Raw genomic sequence first — 13716 nt, 5'->3', positions numbered from 1 at the left:
AGTGAGTGCATTCTGACATCCACGCATGAAAAAACTCACACTGACCGTTAGAGATATATGGGAAAAAAAGGTTAAAAGGTCACGTTTCTGCAGTAATCTACTAGTAGTAGGAGTATAGCAGGGTTCCCCAATTAGTTCCCCAGTTTTCTGAGCAAAAAAAAACTAAACGTTAGTATTTTTAAATTTTTTATTGTTGGACATAAAAGTCTGTAAAAACACCAGGAAATCAGCTCCAAGTGATTTTAATTTAATAAATCTGTTCCCAAGTATTCCCACGCATAATAGAGAGACACGTGATCGTATACAAATGTAAGCAAGTCAAACATTATATTTGTTTCGGCTTCTTGCGGTCAATGTATTTGCAGTCTACAAATTATTTGTAATTATGTTCCTGCCCCCCAACCATCCGCTCAAGAAAAAATCTGAATCTAGTTGATGATCCCTGGTGTATAGTTAAATGGATATATTTCCATGACAACAGCATTGTTATACCTGTGAGTAGTAAAACTTGATTTCTGGCGTACATGAAAAAGCCAAGCCCCATTCAAATTCACATTTGGATGCAGCCCTCAATGTTAATCACATTTGGAGTTTAATTTGTTCTTTGACACTGATTAATCACATAGAATTGCTTGACTCATTTCCTGCGGTAAACGTCAATTAATTAACTGGCAGCATTAGATGTGATAATTAATACAGTGGGTGCCCAGCATGGGAGCAGGGACCTTAAGTGTGGCCCCTCAAAAAGACTGCCATCATGATGAGCACCTGTTCCTCCAGGATCTACAGGCCTCCTCTGAGGAGACGCCGACAGAGATCTCAGTTTCTGTAAGACGTAACAGAACACAGGGAAATCATATCTCAGAAGTGTATACTGACTGACACTACAGTCTAGTTAGAGACGGTTGTTTATTTCTAGTGTCAGGATTATAGTAGGCTACAAATACTTATTTGGAAAGTCTTTGGTGGGCTCGGTACGAACTGAACTGGTGGTTGGTGGTTTGATCATTGACGTAAGCAGAATGGCAGTGATTCATACTGTGACACAGAGTCCCTTCTCCCCATGTCCCTCTAAAGCACAGAGGTATCTGGGAGATAGTTTATGATACATTGACAGTTCCTATATTACCTTCAGCAATGCTAAAATGGAAAGGGTATCACCTTTAATTTTTTAAAGAAACTCAGGTTCCGTTACAATGTCACCTTATTTTCTATTTAGTGAGCTACTTTTGACCAGGGCTCTTGTCAAAAGTAGTGCACTATATAGGGAATAGGATGCCATTTGGGATGCAAGATCTGCCTCGATAATTAAAGTCTTTGATGCTGATTGATGAATGGCCTCAATTAGTTTGATTCTTTAAGTGTAGGAAGTTCCTACTGTTGTAGTTTCAATGTTTCATCCCTTTTATGGGACTTCAAGGTCTCCTACCAGGTTTGTTACTTTGGCCCATCTACAATCAAAACTTGAGTGAAGAGTGGAAAGCTAGTGTTCAGAAAATCTTCAGTTGCAGTGGTCTAACAAATAACCTTCCTTGTTGGTCAACTTTACCTTCATCTTAAACCTAACCATTAACCTGAACTTATCACGTAACCTGTTCTGAATATCTGACCTTTTGTGTAACAAATGCATTAACATGAGTTTATCTTTTCAATATGATTTGAATTGATTGCAGTCCATTATGCAAACGATCCAAATAACCTTTCTTGTTTCAATTAGCAAACAAAATGTGCTTCTCCACGTACCTCTTAAAGAGTACATTTTAGAAATATGGATATATTGTTTTCAATATTACCTAGGTGTACTATGGATGCTGTGGTGTAGAGTATGCTTTGTAATGAATATGGTTATGGAAGAGAGGGCACCACTTATGCTGTATGAGAGCCCTTCAATTGATGACATTAGACTGTATGGAGGAGCAATGAAAATGATTAATATGAGAAGACTTGGTCAAGGAGAGATGAGTGGTAGTCCTAGTGATTTATTTCAATAACATTCAGTGCATTCGGAAAGTATGACTTTTTCCACATTTTGTTATGTTACAGCCTTATTCTAAAATGGATTAAATAAAAACATTTCCTCATCAATCTCACAATAGCCCATAATAACAATGTGAAAACAGGTTTTTAGAAATGGTTGCAAATTTATTACAAATAAAAAACAGAAATACCTTATTTACATACAGTTGAAGTGGGAAGTTTACATACACTAAGGTTGGAGTCATTAAAACTTGTTTTTCAACCACGCCACAAATGTCTTGTTAACAAACTATGGTTTTGGTAAGTTGGATAGGACATCTACTTTGTGCATGACACAAGTCATTTTTCCAATAATTGTTTACAGACAGATTATTTCACGTATAATTCACTGTATCACAATTCCAGTGGGTCAGAAGTTTACATACACTAAGTTGACTGTGCCTTTAAACAGCTTGGAAAATTCCAGAAAATTATGTCATGGCTTTAGAAGCTTCTGATAGGCTAATTGACAACATTTGAGTCAATTGGAGGTGTACCTGTGGATGTATTTCAATGCCTACCTTCAAACTCAGTGCCTATTTGCTTGACATCATGGGAAAATCAAAATAAATCATCCAAGACCTCAGACAAAACATTGTAGACCTCCACAAGTCTGGTTCATAATTGGGAGCAATTTCCAAATGCCTGAAGGTACTATGTTCATCTGTACAAACAATCGTATACAAGTATAAACACCATGAGACCACGCAGCCGTCATACCGCTCAGGAAGTAGACGCGTTCTGTCTCCTAGAGATGAATGTACTCTGGTGCGAAAAGTGTAAATCAATCACAGAACAACAGCAAAGGACCTTGTAAAGATGCGGGAGGAAACACAAAAGTATCTATATCCACAGTATAACGAGTCCTATATCAACATAACCTGAAAGGCCACTGCTCCAAAACCACCATAAAAAGTCAGACTACGGTTTGCAACTGCACATGGGGACAAAGATAGTCCTTTTTGGAGAAATGTCCTCTGGTCTGATGAAACAAAAATAGAACTGTTTGGCCATAATGACCATTGTTATGTTTGGAGGAAAAATGGGTCGCTTGCAAGCCGATGAACACCATCCCAACCGTGAAGCACGGGGAGTGGCAGCATCATGTTGTGGGGATGCTTTGCTGCAGGAGGGACTGGTGCACTTCACAAAATAGAGTGCTTCATGAGGAAGGAAAATTATATGGATATATTGAAGCAACATCTCAAGACAGGCAGACAGGAAGTTATAGCTTGGTCGCAAATGGGTCTTCCAAATGGACACTGACCCCAAGCATACTTCCAAAGTTGTGGCAAAATGGCTTAAGGACAACAAAGTCAAGGTATTGGAGTGACCATCACAAAGCCCTGACCTCAATCCTATTGAAAATGTGTGGGCAGAACTGAAAAAGCATATGCGAGCAAGGAGGCCTGCAAACCTGAATCAGTTCCACCAGCTCTGTCAGGGGGAATGGGCCAAAATTCACCCAACTTATTGGGAGTTTGTGGAAGGCTACCCGAAACATTTGATCCACGTTCAACAATTTAAAGGCAATTCTAACAAATACTAATTGAGTGTATGTAAACTTCTGACCCACTGAGAATGTGATGAAACAAATAAAATATGAAATAAATCATTCTCTCTACTATTGCAAACCGTAGTCTGGCTTTTTTTATGGCGGTTTTGGAGTAGTGGCATCTTCCTTCTTGAGCAGCCTTTCAGGTTATGTCGATATAGGACTTGCTGAAATAAATCATTCAATTAACTATTATTCTGACATTTCACATTCTTGAAATAAAGTGGTTATCCTAACTGACCTAAGACAGGGAATTTTACTAGGATTAAATGTCAGGATTTGTGAAAAACTAAGTTTAAATGTAATTGGCTACGTTGTATGTAAACTTCTGACTTCAACTGTAGGTATTCAGACCCTTTGCTATGCGACTCGAAATTGAGCTCCGGTGCATCCTGTTTCAATTGATCAACCTTGAGGTGTTTCAACAACTTGATTAGTGTCCACCTGATTTGGAAATGCACACACCTGTCTATATAAGCTCTCACAGTTGACAGTGCATGACATAGCAAAAACCAAGCCATGAGGTCGAAGGAATTGTCCGTAGAGCGCCGAGACAGGATTGTTTCAAGGCATATGTCTGTGGAAGGTTACCAAAATATTTCTGCAGCATTCGAAGGTCCCCAAGAACACACTGGCCTCCATAATTCTTAAATGGAAGAAGTTTGGAACCACCAAGACTCTTCCAAGAGCTGGCCACCTGGCCAAACTGAGCAATCGGGTTATAAGGGCCTTGGTCAGGGAGGTGAACCCAATGGTCACTCTGACCGAGCTCCAGACTTCCTCTGTGGAGATGGAAGAACCTTCCAGAAGGACAACAATCTCTGCAGAACTCCACCAATCAGGCATTTATGGTAGAGTGGCCAGACAGAAGCCACTCTTCAGTAAAAGGCAGCCCGCTTGTAGTTTGCCAAAAGTTACCTAAAAATTCAGACTATGAGAAACAAGATTCTCTGGTCTGATAAAACTACGATTTTAGTTTGGGCTCCCGAGTGGCACAGCGGTGGAAGGAACTGCATCTTATTGCTAGAGGCATCACTACAGACCCTGGTTTGATTCCAGGCTGTATCACAACCGGCCTTGACTCATAGGGCGGCGCACAATTGGCAGAGCGTCGGATGGATTTGGCTGGGGTAGGCTGTCATTGTAAAATAAGATAAGAATTGTTCTTAACTGACTTGCCTAGTTAAATAAATAAAATACTAATTTAAATATTTGGCCTGAATGCCAAGCGCCACATCTGGAGGAAACTTGGCACCATTTCTACGGAGAAGCATGGTGGTTGCAGCATCATGCTCTGTGTATGATTTTCAGTGGCAGGGACTGGGAGACTAGTCAGGATATGACTATATGACTAAGAACTATGATCAGAGCAAAGTACAGAGAGATCCTTGGTGAAAGCCTGCTCTAGACTGCTTAGAACCTCAGACTGGGGTGAAGGTTCACCTTCCAACAGGACAATGACCCTAAGCACACAGCCAAGACAACACGGGAGTGGCTTCGGGACAAGTCTCAGAATGTCCTTGAGTGGCCCAGCCGGAGCCAGGACTTGAATCCGATCGAACTTCTCTGGAGAGACTGGAAAATAGCTGTATAGCGACGCTCCCCATCCAACCTGACAGAGTTTGAGAGGATCTGCAGGGAGGAATGGGAGAAACTCCCCAAATACAGGTGCACCAAGCTTGTAGCGTCATACTCAAGAAGACTCGAGGCTGTAATCACTGCCATAAGTGTTTCAACAAAGTACTGAGTAAAGGGTTTGAATGCTTATGTAAATGAGATATTTCCAGTATTTTTATTTTTTATAAATGTGCAAAACTTTCAAAACTGTTTTTGCTCTGTCTTTATGGGGTATTGTATGTAGATTAATGAGAGAGAAAAAGGGTCTGAATACTTTCCGAATATACTGTATATGATCATTTTCTACCATTAACTTTGCCATTGGATTATTGAGGCGTTATGTACAGCCATTCCATACATCTTTTCAAGAGCTAACATTTTGCTCCTCCTGTAGGCTTTAGTTCTCTTGTCAGTATCCTGAGAAAGAGTGGGGCTCTGCTGCTATATTACTGTTAGGATGTGTCACAAATGACACCCTAATTCCCTACATAGTGCACCCTATGGGGAATCTGGTCTAAAGTAGTGCACAATATAGAAAATAGGGTTCCATTTGGGATGCACTTTTAGTTTCCCATTAGATTAGTGGAGGAGTGTCAGCCTGGTAATTCCCAATGTTCCACATCTTCCCTCAGTCATTCATTATTTTACTTATCCAAGAGTGAAATGGAACATGGGGTCCCATAGTTAATGGGGTTCTATGAGCCATAAGATAACTTCCACCTGTGGTTGTCGCTATGAATTTTCCTGAGAGAAGATTCTAGAAAAAGATTTGGCCGTGGTGGCACAGAGATTTAAAGTGCCCTCAGAGTATTAGATCATAGCTCCATCATGGTTACACATTGGGTTTGATATTCTGCCTAGTTCTAGTTCTTGATTTGTGTATTTTCTCTTTCTCTCTTCAATCTATGTTCATTCTAGTGTATGTTAAAATACACCGGATTTTTGTTTTTATTTAATTCATTATAGAATTATGAAAAATATGAATAACATTCCACTCATGAGGCCAGAGAGGGCACTTTTGCTAATTGACTGCAGGAAAGGGTTACATAGTTAACCAAATAGCTACCCGGGCTATTTGAAATTACCCTTTTTGCACAACATTTTTGGAATTGTCACATAAGCTCCTGCGAACTGCTACGGTCACTTTATTCCTAGTTATATGTATGTACATATCTACCTCAATTACCTCGTACCCTGCACATCAACTCGGTACCAGTACCCCATGTATATAGCCAAGTTATTGTTACTCAGTCTGTATTTATTGTTGCGTGTTTTACTTTTCTATTATTTCTCTTTTCTTTCTCCTTGAATTGTTGGGAAGGGCCTGTAAGTAAGCATTTCAATGTTAGTCTACACCTATTGTTTAGGAATCATGTGACAAATAGTTTGATTTGATTTGAAATGTGTTCTGGAAACATTCTTGCAACATCAGATTAATGTTTTTTGCACCTTAAAAAAAGCATTGTAGAGTCATCTGAACAACTGGACAGTTTTTGTGTTTTTCGAACATCTCTATTGTGATGTCCCCACAATGTTCTCACCAGACTGTTGCCACAACCTAATTAAACATTCTGGGAACTTTTACATAACAGATTCTAGGAACATTTTTGCAACATCAGGTGAATGTTTTATACAAATGTTCTATAATCATCTGCACGACTGGACAGTTTTTGTGTTATGAGACCATTTGCCGTGACCTTACGAATGTTCTGGTAACTTTCACAGAACCAATTTTGGTTTGCTAGGTAGAGACTGTTAAGTTCAGTCATATGAATCATTCTGTCAGACAACGAGTGCAGAGCACCCAAGGGGTAAATGGAGACAAGGCCTTTGAAAAGAAAGAATATAGCCTGTATATGTTTTGGCTTGTTATTAATATTATAACGGGACGGGTACGGTGCAGCACTGCGCCTACAACCAGGAATTATATTGTTTGGGGAGCGTTTTCCCATAAGAAGGGATAAATGAATGTTGTTCAAGGTGAGGACAATGCGTGAACATCACATTTAGAGCCTTATTCATCAAGTTCATACGATATGTCAAGCCACCGCCAAGCGATTCATTTCCAGAGAATAGCTTTAAAAAAGAACGGTTACTGGCACAATTTTCACTTGGCTCTCTTGCTGAAATACAAATACAGTGCATGCATTACCCCTTATTTATACTGAAAGACAATGATCCTCTACACAGTATTTGTGTTCTTTACAGGGGAACACAAATTACCCACACAATATCAATAGGACAACACAGCTCTCATTTCACTAGTAATGAAAACACAAAGTATATATTTTAGTATCTCTCAGAAGCATGATAGGTACTCATACAGTCGTGAATTGGTAAGTTCTGGCATTAATCACTCAATACCAATAGGATATCACATTGACAATACAATACTACAGTTCTCATTCAGTAGTACTTTCAGTGGAATAAAATGGATCTTTCAGTGTCTGTCCTCCTCTGGGCGTCGAAACATGTAGCTGCCTCCTAGATGGGGTGATATTTTGTGACATGTCCTCATACAGTTGTGAATTACTCCATGACATCCTGAATGTGCTCTTTTATGTCTCACAGATGTTTTGACCGACGACGTAGCAGCTCCCAAAGCTCCAAGGATATGTTGTGGCTTTTGATATCTTCCAGATGTTTCAAATATGAAGGGAAAGTTACATTGATATACGGGTGTGATATCTTTCACAGCTCAGCATTGCTGACAGTTGCCATAGGAGATGAGATGATTTATCACCTTGCCAATGCTACATATGGTGATGTGTGAGGGATCTTAACTCGCACCGAAACCAGAGGTAGAATAGCAATGATTCATCTCATCTGGAGAAAGGATTTGGATGATGAATGTTGCCACGTCCCAATGTATTTTCATAGCCACATTTGTTATGCTTTTCTTGCCATCAATGATTTGTTATTTTCCGCAAAAAGCTGACCAAGTCAATCATTACCATAAGAAGCAAGGCATCTGTACAAACATTTTTTATGGACTAACCAATTAAGGTTTTTGTCAAGCCTCTGTAGGCAGGCAGAATGTGAATGATTTTTCTCTATTCTGTTATCTGGTGGTTTAGTAATCAAGTCAAAGTGCTTGATACCATTAGATGGTTGTCTTTTGTATGGATCAGTATTTTTCCAACCCATCAGAGAGTGAATTAAGGATCTGGCACCGACAGCCATTGTTTGTATGTTGCATAAGAGACAGTCGCTATTTGAAAATGTGCAGTACAAGTTATCTGTCCTAACATTAGTTATTTTCTTTGTTAATCTACCTATTTCATGTTATGCTTTGAAGCACTGTTATCTGGAATGGAAAATCATAGGTGATGATATGTTGTGTCTCTTACAGGAATGGTGAACTACAGTGAGGTCTCTGGGTACCCACTCATCCAGCAATGGCGGCTGAGGTCCATCCTGTACCACGTCAAACTGAACCAGTGGGTACTCTCTCAAGGTAACCAACTCATTGTTAAAGGGTTCTATTTATTAAAAGTTCTAATCAGTATTTTATAAATGCAGGGTAATCTTAATCTTCTATGCAGTGAGTGACGTGCACACTTCAACAGTGTAAGTCAAGTCAAAATGTGGCACATTACATTAGCCTGAAGCATTCCACATTTGCATCACTTAGCCATGATTTAGCACAGCCTCCCTTCATGGTCTGATAAGCTATCATCATCCACATAGCTTTGTATCGGAGGTAAACCAAAAGATTTTGACAGGCCCTGCTGATAGGTATTTAGTAAGGATGGAAATGGTTATTCAAATATTGGATATTGGATATTGAAATATCCAAACGGAGGTTAGTATACGATTACTTGGGAGAGTATAATGTTTTTTGATTATTATATATATTTTTAAACGCTTTGTCTAAAATGTAATTCAATTGTCTGCATTGCAACATTGCCTACAAGGATAGACCATTACATTCTAAATTGTAATATTTTTATGACAGTTTTTATGAATGCGCCCCATAAAAAGCTTGTAGTTATTGTCGGTCAATCAAAGTGGAGCTACAGTCAGAGCCTCCATGTGGAACAAGTAAACTGGGAGATTTCTATAATATATAATATATGCCATTTAGCAGGCACTTTTATCCAAAGAGATTTACAGTCATGTGTGCATACATTCTACGTATGGGTGGTCCCGGGGATCGAACCCACTACCCTGGCGTTACAAGCGCCATGCTCTACCAACTGAGCTACAGAAGGACCATTTTCACTGCAAAATATAATTAAAGTTATGGAATTAAGTTGGTTAAATGGGAAGGAGTATACTACAATGATCAATGAACATGTAGGCTGTTGTTTCATATGGATGGAGTTCCTTTAGACAAGGACAGGGTAGAGCAGCAAAATAGCATCAATTAGCCTTGCTACTTTAGTAAGCTAGCTGGCTAACTTAGCTTTGCTACTTTTGTTAGCTAGCTGGCTAACTTATCATGGCTACTTTAGTTAGCTAGTTGGCCAACTTAGCTTTGCTACTTTAGCTAACTACCTTCTTTTCATTGATTTGATGCAGTCAAGACAGGCACTACCAGATGGTATGATAGATAACCTATGGCAGCAACAAGCTAGTCTAACGAGCGCAAGTCGTTTAGGCTACTTTCTATGGTGTCAAATCCGATTCAACAGTCGAACGCACACAAGATGGAGCGCACAAGCAAAATTAAACATCATTGCGCAGGCAAACACTGGGTAGAGAGAAGAAATGTGTTCGAGTGAGCAGAGGACATGGGTCCCGCGAGTGCACAGGGCAGTTGAGAGCGCAAATTAAACTTGAGAGCTTGCAAGTGTGACTTTGAGCGAGCAGAACGTCAGTCACAGATCAAAAATACATATAGTAATGTAAACAAATAAATATATTTAATGTGTAAAAAAGATCTATTCGAATGCATTAAATTGTTCACCAGCAATCGTCACTTGTCATTGTCAAGTTTTCGCTCTCAATTTCTAAAATTACTCTCACTCAAGACACTTTGGTTTGGATTTCAGGTGGGCAGGCTTAATAAAGGCCGGTGCGTGTCTAGAAACCTTATATTGGTCACTTTCACTGGGTTGTTGGATGAACAAGCAAATTGGCCAGTCCAGTGTTGTGACTGGCTATTACAAGCATTCTGTTTGCGATGGACTGCAGAGCTGTTTGTTTATCAGGGCTCCCCAACCCTCTTCATAGAGATCTACTGTCCTGTAGGTTTTCAGTCCAACCCAAATTTAGCATATCTGATTCAGCTAGTTAAGGTCTTGTCGAGTAGCTAATTAGTAGAATCAGGTGTGTTAAATTAGGGTTGGACTGAAAACCCACAGGACGGTAGATGTCCAATTTCTGACCCACTGGATTGTGATACAGTGAATTATAAGTGAAATATTCTGTATGTAAACAATTGTTGTAAAAATGACTTGTGTCATGTATAAAGTAGATTTCCTAACCGACTTGCCAAAACTATAGTTTGTTAACAATAAATGTGTGTAGTGGTTGAAAAATTAGGTTTAATGACTCCAACCTAAGTGTATGTAAACTTCCAACTTCAACAGTACATCAGTGTTATTCTCAGGGGCAACCCGGAACATATCCCAGCCCGCGTGATGGTAACAATCTTGAAGCATGGATTCCGATTGATCAGACCAGTATTGAACAGTCCTTACGATGGGTACTTCCTGTTTGAGTTCCTGCCTATAGGAATGTGTGACGATGACTGAAGAGAATTCTTGAGCCCAAGGACACACACATGGGGATTTTTAATTATATGAAGACACAAAAGGGAGAATCTGCTACAGTTCGTACAGAACATAACTAGTCCCAAATAATAGAATGTTAACTAACATATGATAAACCAGCTTTATTCACATGTACAGGAATTTGATTCTGTGAAATGGTGCTGCCACAATAAACAGAATGTACAGACAGATGATAAACAGAATACAAAAATATATATATATAGATACAGAATTGACACAGATCCACATACATAAACTATGCATGTATGAGATGTGCAGATAGTGCAAACTGCAATGTGTAGTTCTGGGATGATAGTGCAAGGGTGTATGAATAGTGCAGAATGCGATGTCTATGGATGAGAGGATCATTGTGTACCAGGTGGCCAGTTGGTGAGGACCACGGCACGGGGGAACAAACTGTTCAGGTGGCGGGAGGTTTTGGTCATGATTGACCTGAACCGTTTGCCAGAGGGGGTGGAAGGGGTCAGCAATGATCTTTCCTGCACGCTTCCTTGCCCTGGAGTCAGCAGTCTGTACAATATGTTGCAGTGAAGGAGGAGGTGAGGATGGACTTGATGATGGCAATTTAGAACTAAATCAGTACACACTGTCACGCCTTGGTCATTGTATTTTGTGTTTTTGTTATATGTTTGGGTAGGCCAGGGTGTGACATGGGTTTATATGTTGTATTCGTATTGGGGTTTGTATTATTTGGGATCGCGGCTGATTAGGGGTGTTGATAGGCTTGGCTGCCTGAGGCGATTCTTAATCAGAGTCAGGTGCTTGTTGTTGTCTCTGATTGGGAACCGTATTTAGGTAGCCTGAGTTCGCTTTGTATTTCGTGGGTGTTTGTTCCTGTCTCTGTGTTGTAGTCACCAGATAGGCTGTAATTAGTTTCACGTTCCGTTCTGTTGTTGTTGTATTTCAGTTATTTCATGTACCGCTATTCTGTTCATTAAAGTCATGAGTAACCTACACGCTGCATTTCGGTCCGACTTTTTTCATTCAACAGACGAACGCCGTTACAGAAACACCCACCACTCACAGACCGAGCAGTGTGTAAACTGGCAGGAGCTAAAGGAGGACGTTATGGACAGCAGAAGCATGGAGTATACGACGTGGGAAGAAATCGACAGGTGGGCGGCCGACCCAGAGCGAGTGCAGGAGCCCGCCTGGGATTCCCTGCAGCAATGCGAAGAGGGCTATAGACGAATGGAGTCTAAAAGGAAAACACGGCGACGCAGAGCGCAAAACGAAAGTAACCCCCAAATATTTATTGGGGGAAAGCGTAGAGAGAGAGTGGCTGAGTCAGGAGTCAGACCTGAGCCTACTCTCCCTGTTAATTGTGAAGAGCAGTTGCAGTGGGAGAGGCTGCACCACTTGGAGAATTGGACATGGGAGGAGGAATTAGACGGTAAAGGACCTTGGGCTCAGCCTGGAGAATATCGCCGTCCCAAGGAAGAAATAGATGCGGATAAAGCGAAGAGGCACAGGTATGAGGAGGCAGCACGGTGACGCGGTTGGAAGCCGGAAAAGCAGCCCCAAAAAAATTATTGGGGGGAGGCTAGTAGGGAGAATAGTTATGCCAGGTAGGAGACCTGCGCAAACTCCCTGTGCTCACCGTTGTGCTAGAGAGACCGGGCAGGCACCATGTTATGCTATGGAGTGCAAGGTGTTTCCAGTGCGGGTGCAGAGCCAGGTGCGGCACATACCAGCCCTTCTTATTGGCCGGGCTAGAGTGGGCATCGAGCCAGGTAAGCTTGGGAAGGCTCGGTGCTTAAGAGCTCCAGTGCGCCTGCACTGTCCGGTCTATCCAGAGCCACCTCTACACACCAGTCCTCCGGTAGCAGCTCCCCGCACCAGGCTTCCTGTGCGTGTCCTAGATCCAGTACCACCAGTTCCAGCACCACGCACCAGGCCACCAGTGTGCCTCGCCTGTTTAGCGCAGCCAGAGCCTTTCTCCTCTCCTGCGCTGCCGGAGTCTCCCGTCTGCCCAGCGCCGCCAGTCTGCCCAGCACCGCCAGTCTGCCCAGCGCCGCCAGTCTGCCCAGCGTCGCCAGTCTGCCAAGATCTGCCAGAAGTGCCAGTCTGCCAAGATCCGCCAGAAGTGCCAGTCTGCCAAGATCCGCCAGAAGTGCCAGTCAGCCATGATCTTCTAGATCGGCCAGACAACCTGACTCTTCCAGTTCCGCCAGCCAGCCAGGATTTACCGGAGCCTACTACCTGCCTGAGCTTCCTCTCAGTACTGTGCTTCCTCTCAGTACTGGGCTTCCTCTCTGGGCTTCCTCTCAGTACTGGGCTTCCTCTCAGTACCGGGCTTCCCCTTGGTACCGGGCTGCCCCTCAGTCCCGGGCTGCCCCTCAGTCCCAGGCTGCTTCTGTCCCGAGCTACCCCTCTGTCCCGAGCTACCCCTCTGTCCCGAGCTGCCCCTCTGTCCCGAGCTGCCCCTCAGTCCCGGGCTGCCCCTCTGTCCTGAGATGCCCCTCTGTCCTGAGATGCCCCTCTGCCCTGAGATGCCCCTCTGTCCTGAGATGCCCCTCTGTCCTGAGATGCCCCTCTGTCCCGAGCTGCTCCTCAGTTATGTGGGGATCTGGGTGAGGACTATTAGGCCATGGTCGGCGGAGAAGGTGGATTATCCCAGGACACGAAGGGGAGGAACTACGACATTAATGGAGTGGGGTCCACGTCCTGAGCCAGAACCGCCACCATGGACAACCGCCCACCCTTTAGGGGGGGGTTCTGTCACGCCTTGGTCATTGTATTTTGTGTTTTTGTTATATGTTTGGGTAGGCCAGGTGTGACATGGGT

General features: G+C 42.2%; 1 protein-coding gene across 12 annotated transcripts in view; it reads left to right on the top strand.

Moving 5' to 3' along the window:
- Positions 1-13716, top strand: part of LOC124041872 (astrotactin-1-like) — a 257985-nt gene that overhangs the window by 137309 nt on the left and 106960 nt on the right. For all 12 annotated transcript variants that reach the window (XM_046359962.1, XM_046359960.1, XM_046359967.1 and 9 more), the window contains one exon: positions 8541-8645. In XM_046359962.1, coding sequence (XP_046215918.1) covers positions 8541-8645 — 105 coding nt within the window. The remainder of the gene's footprint in view (positions 1-8540; positions 8646-13716) is intronic.

Source organism: Oncorhynchus gorbuscha, linkage group LG08 (genome assembly GCF_021184085.1).
Source record: "Oncorhynchus gorbuscha isolate QuinsamMale2020 ecotype Even-year linkage group LG08, OgorEven_v1.0, whole genome shotgun sequence".
Classification (NCBI taxonomy): Eukaryota; Metazoa; Chordata; class Actinopteri; order Salmoniformes; family Salmonidae; genus Oncorhynchus; species Oncorhynchus gorbuscha.
Note: the sequence above shows the minus strand (reverse complement) of the source record. Positions and strands in the feature narration are given on the sequence as shown.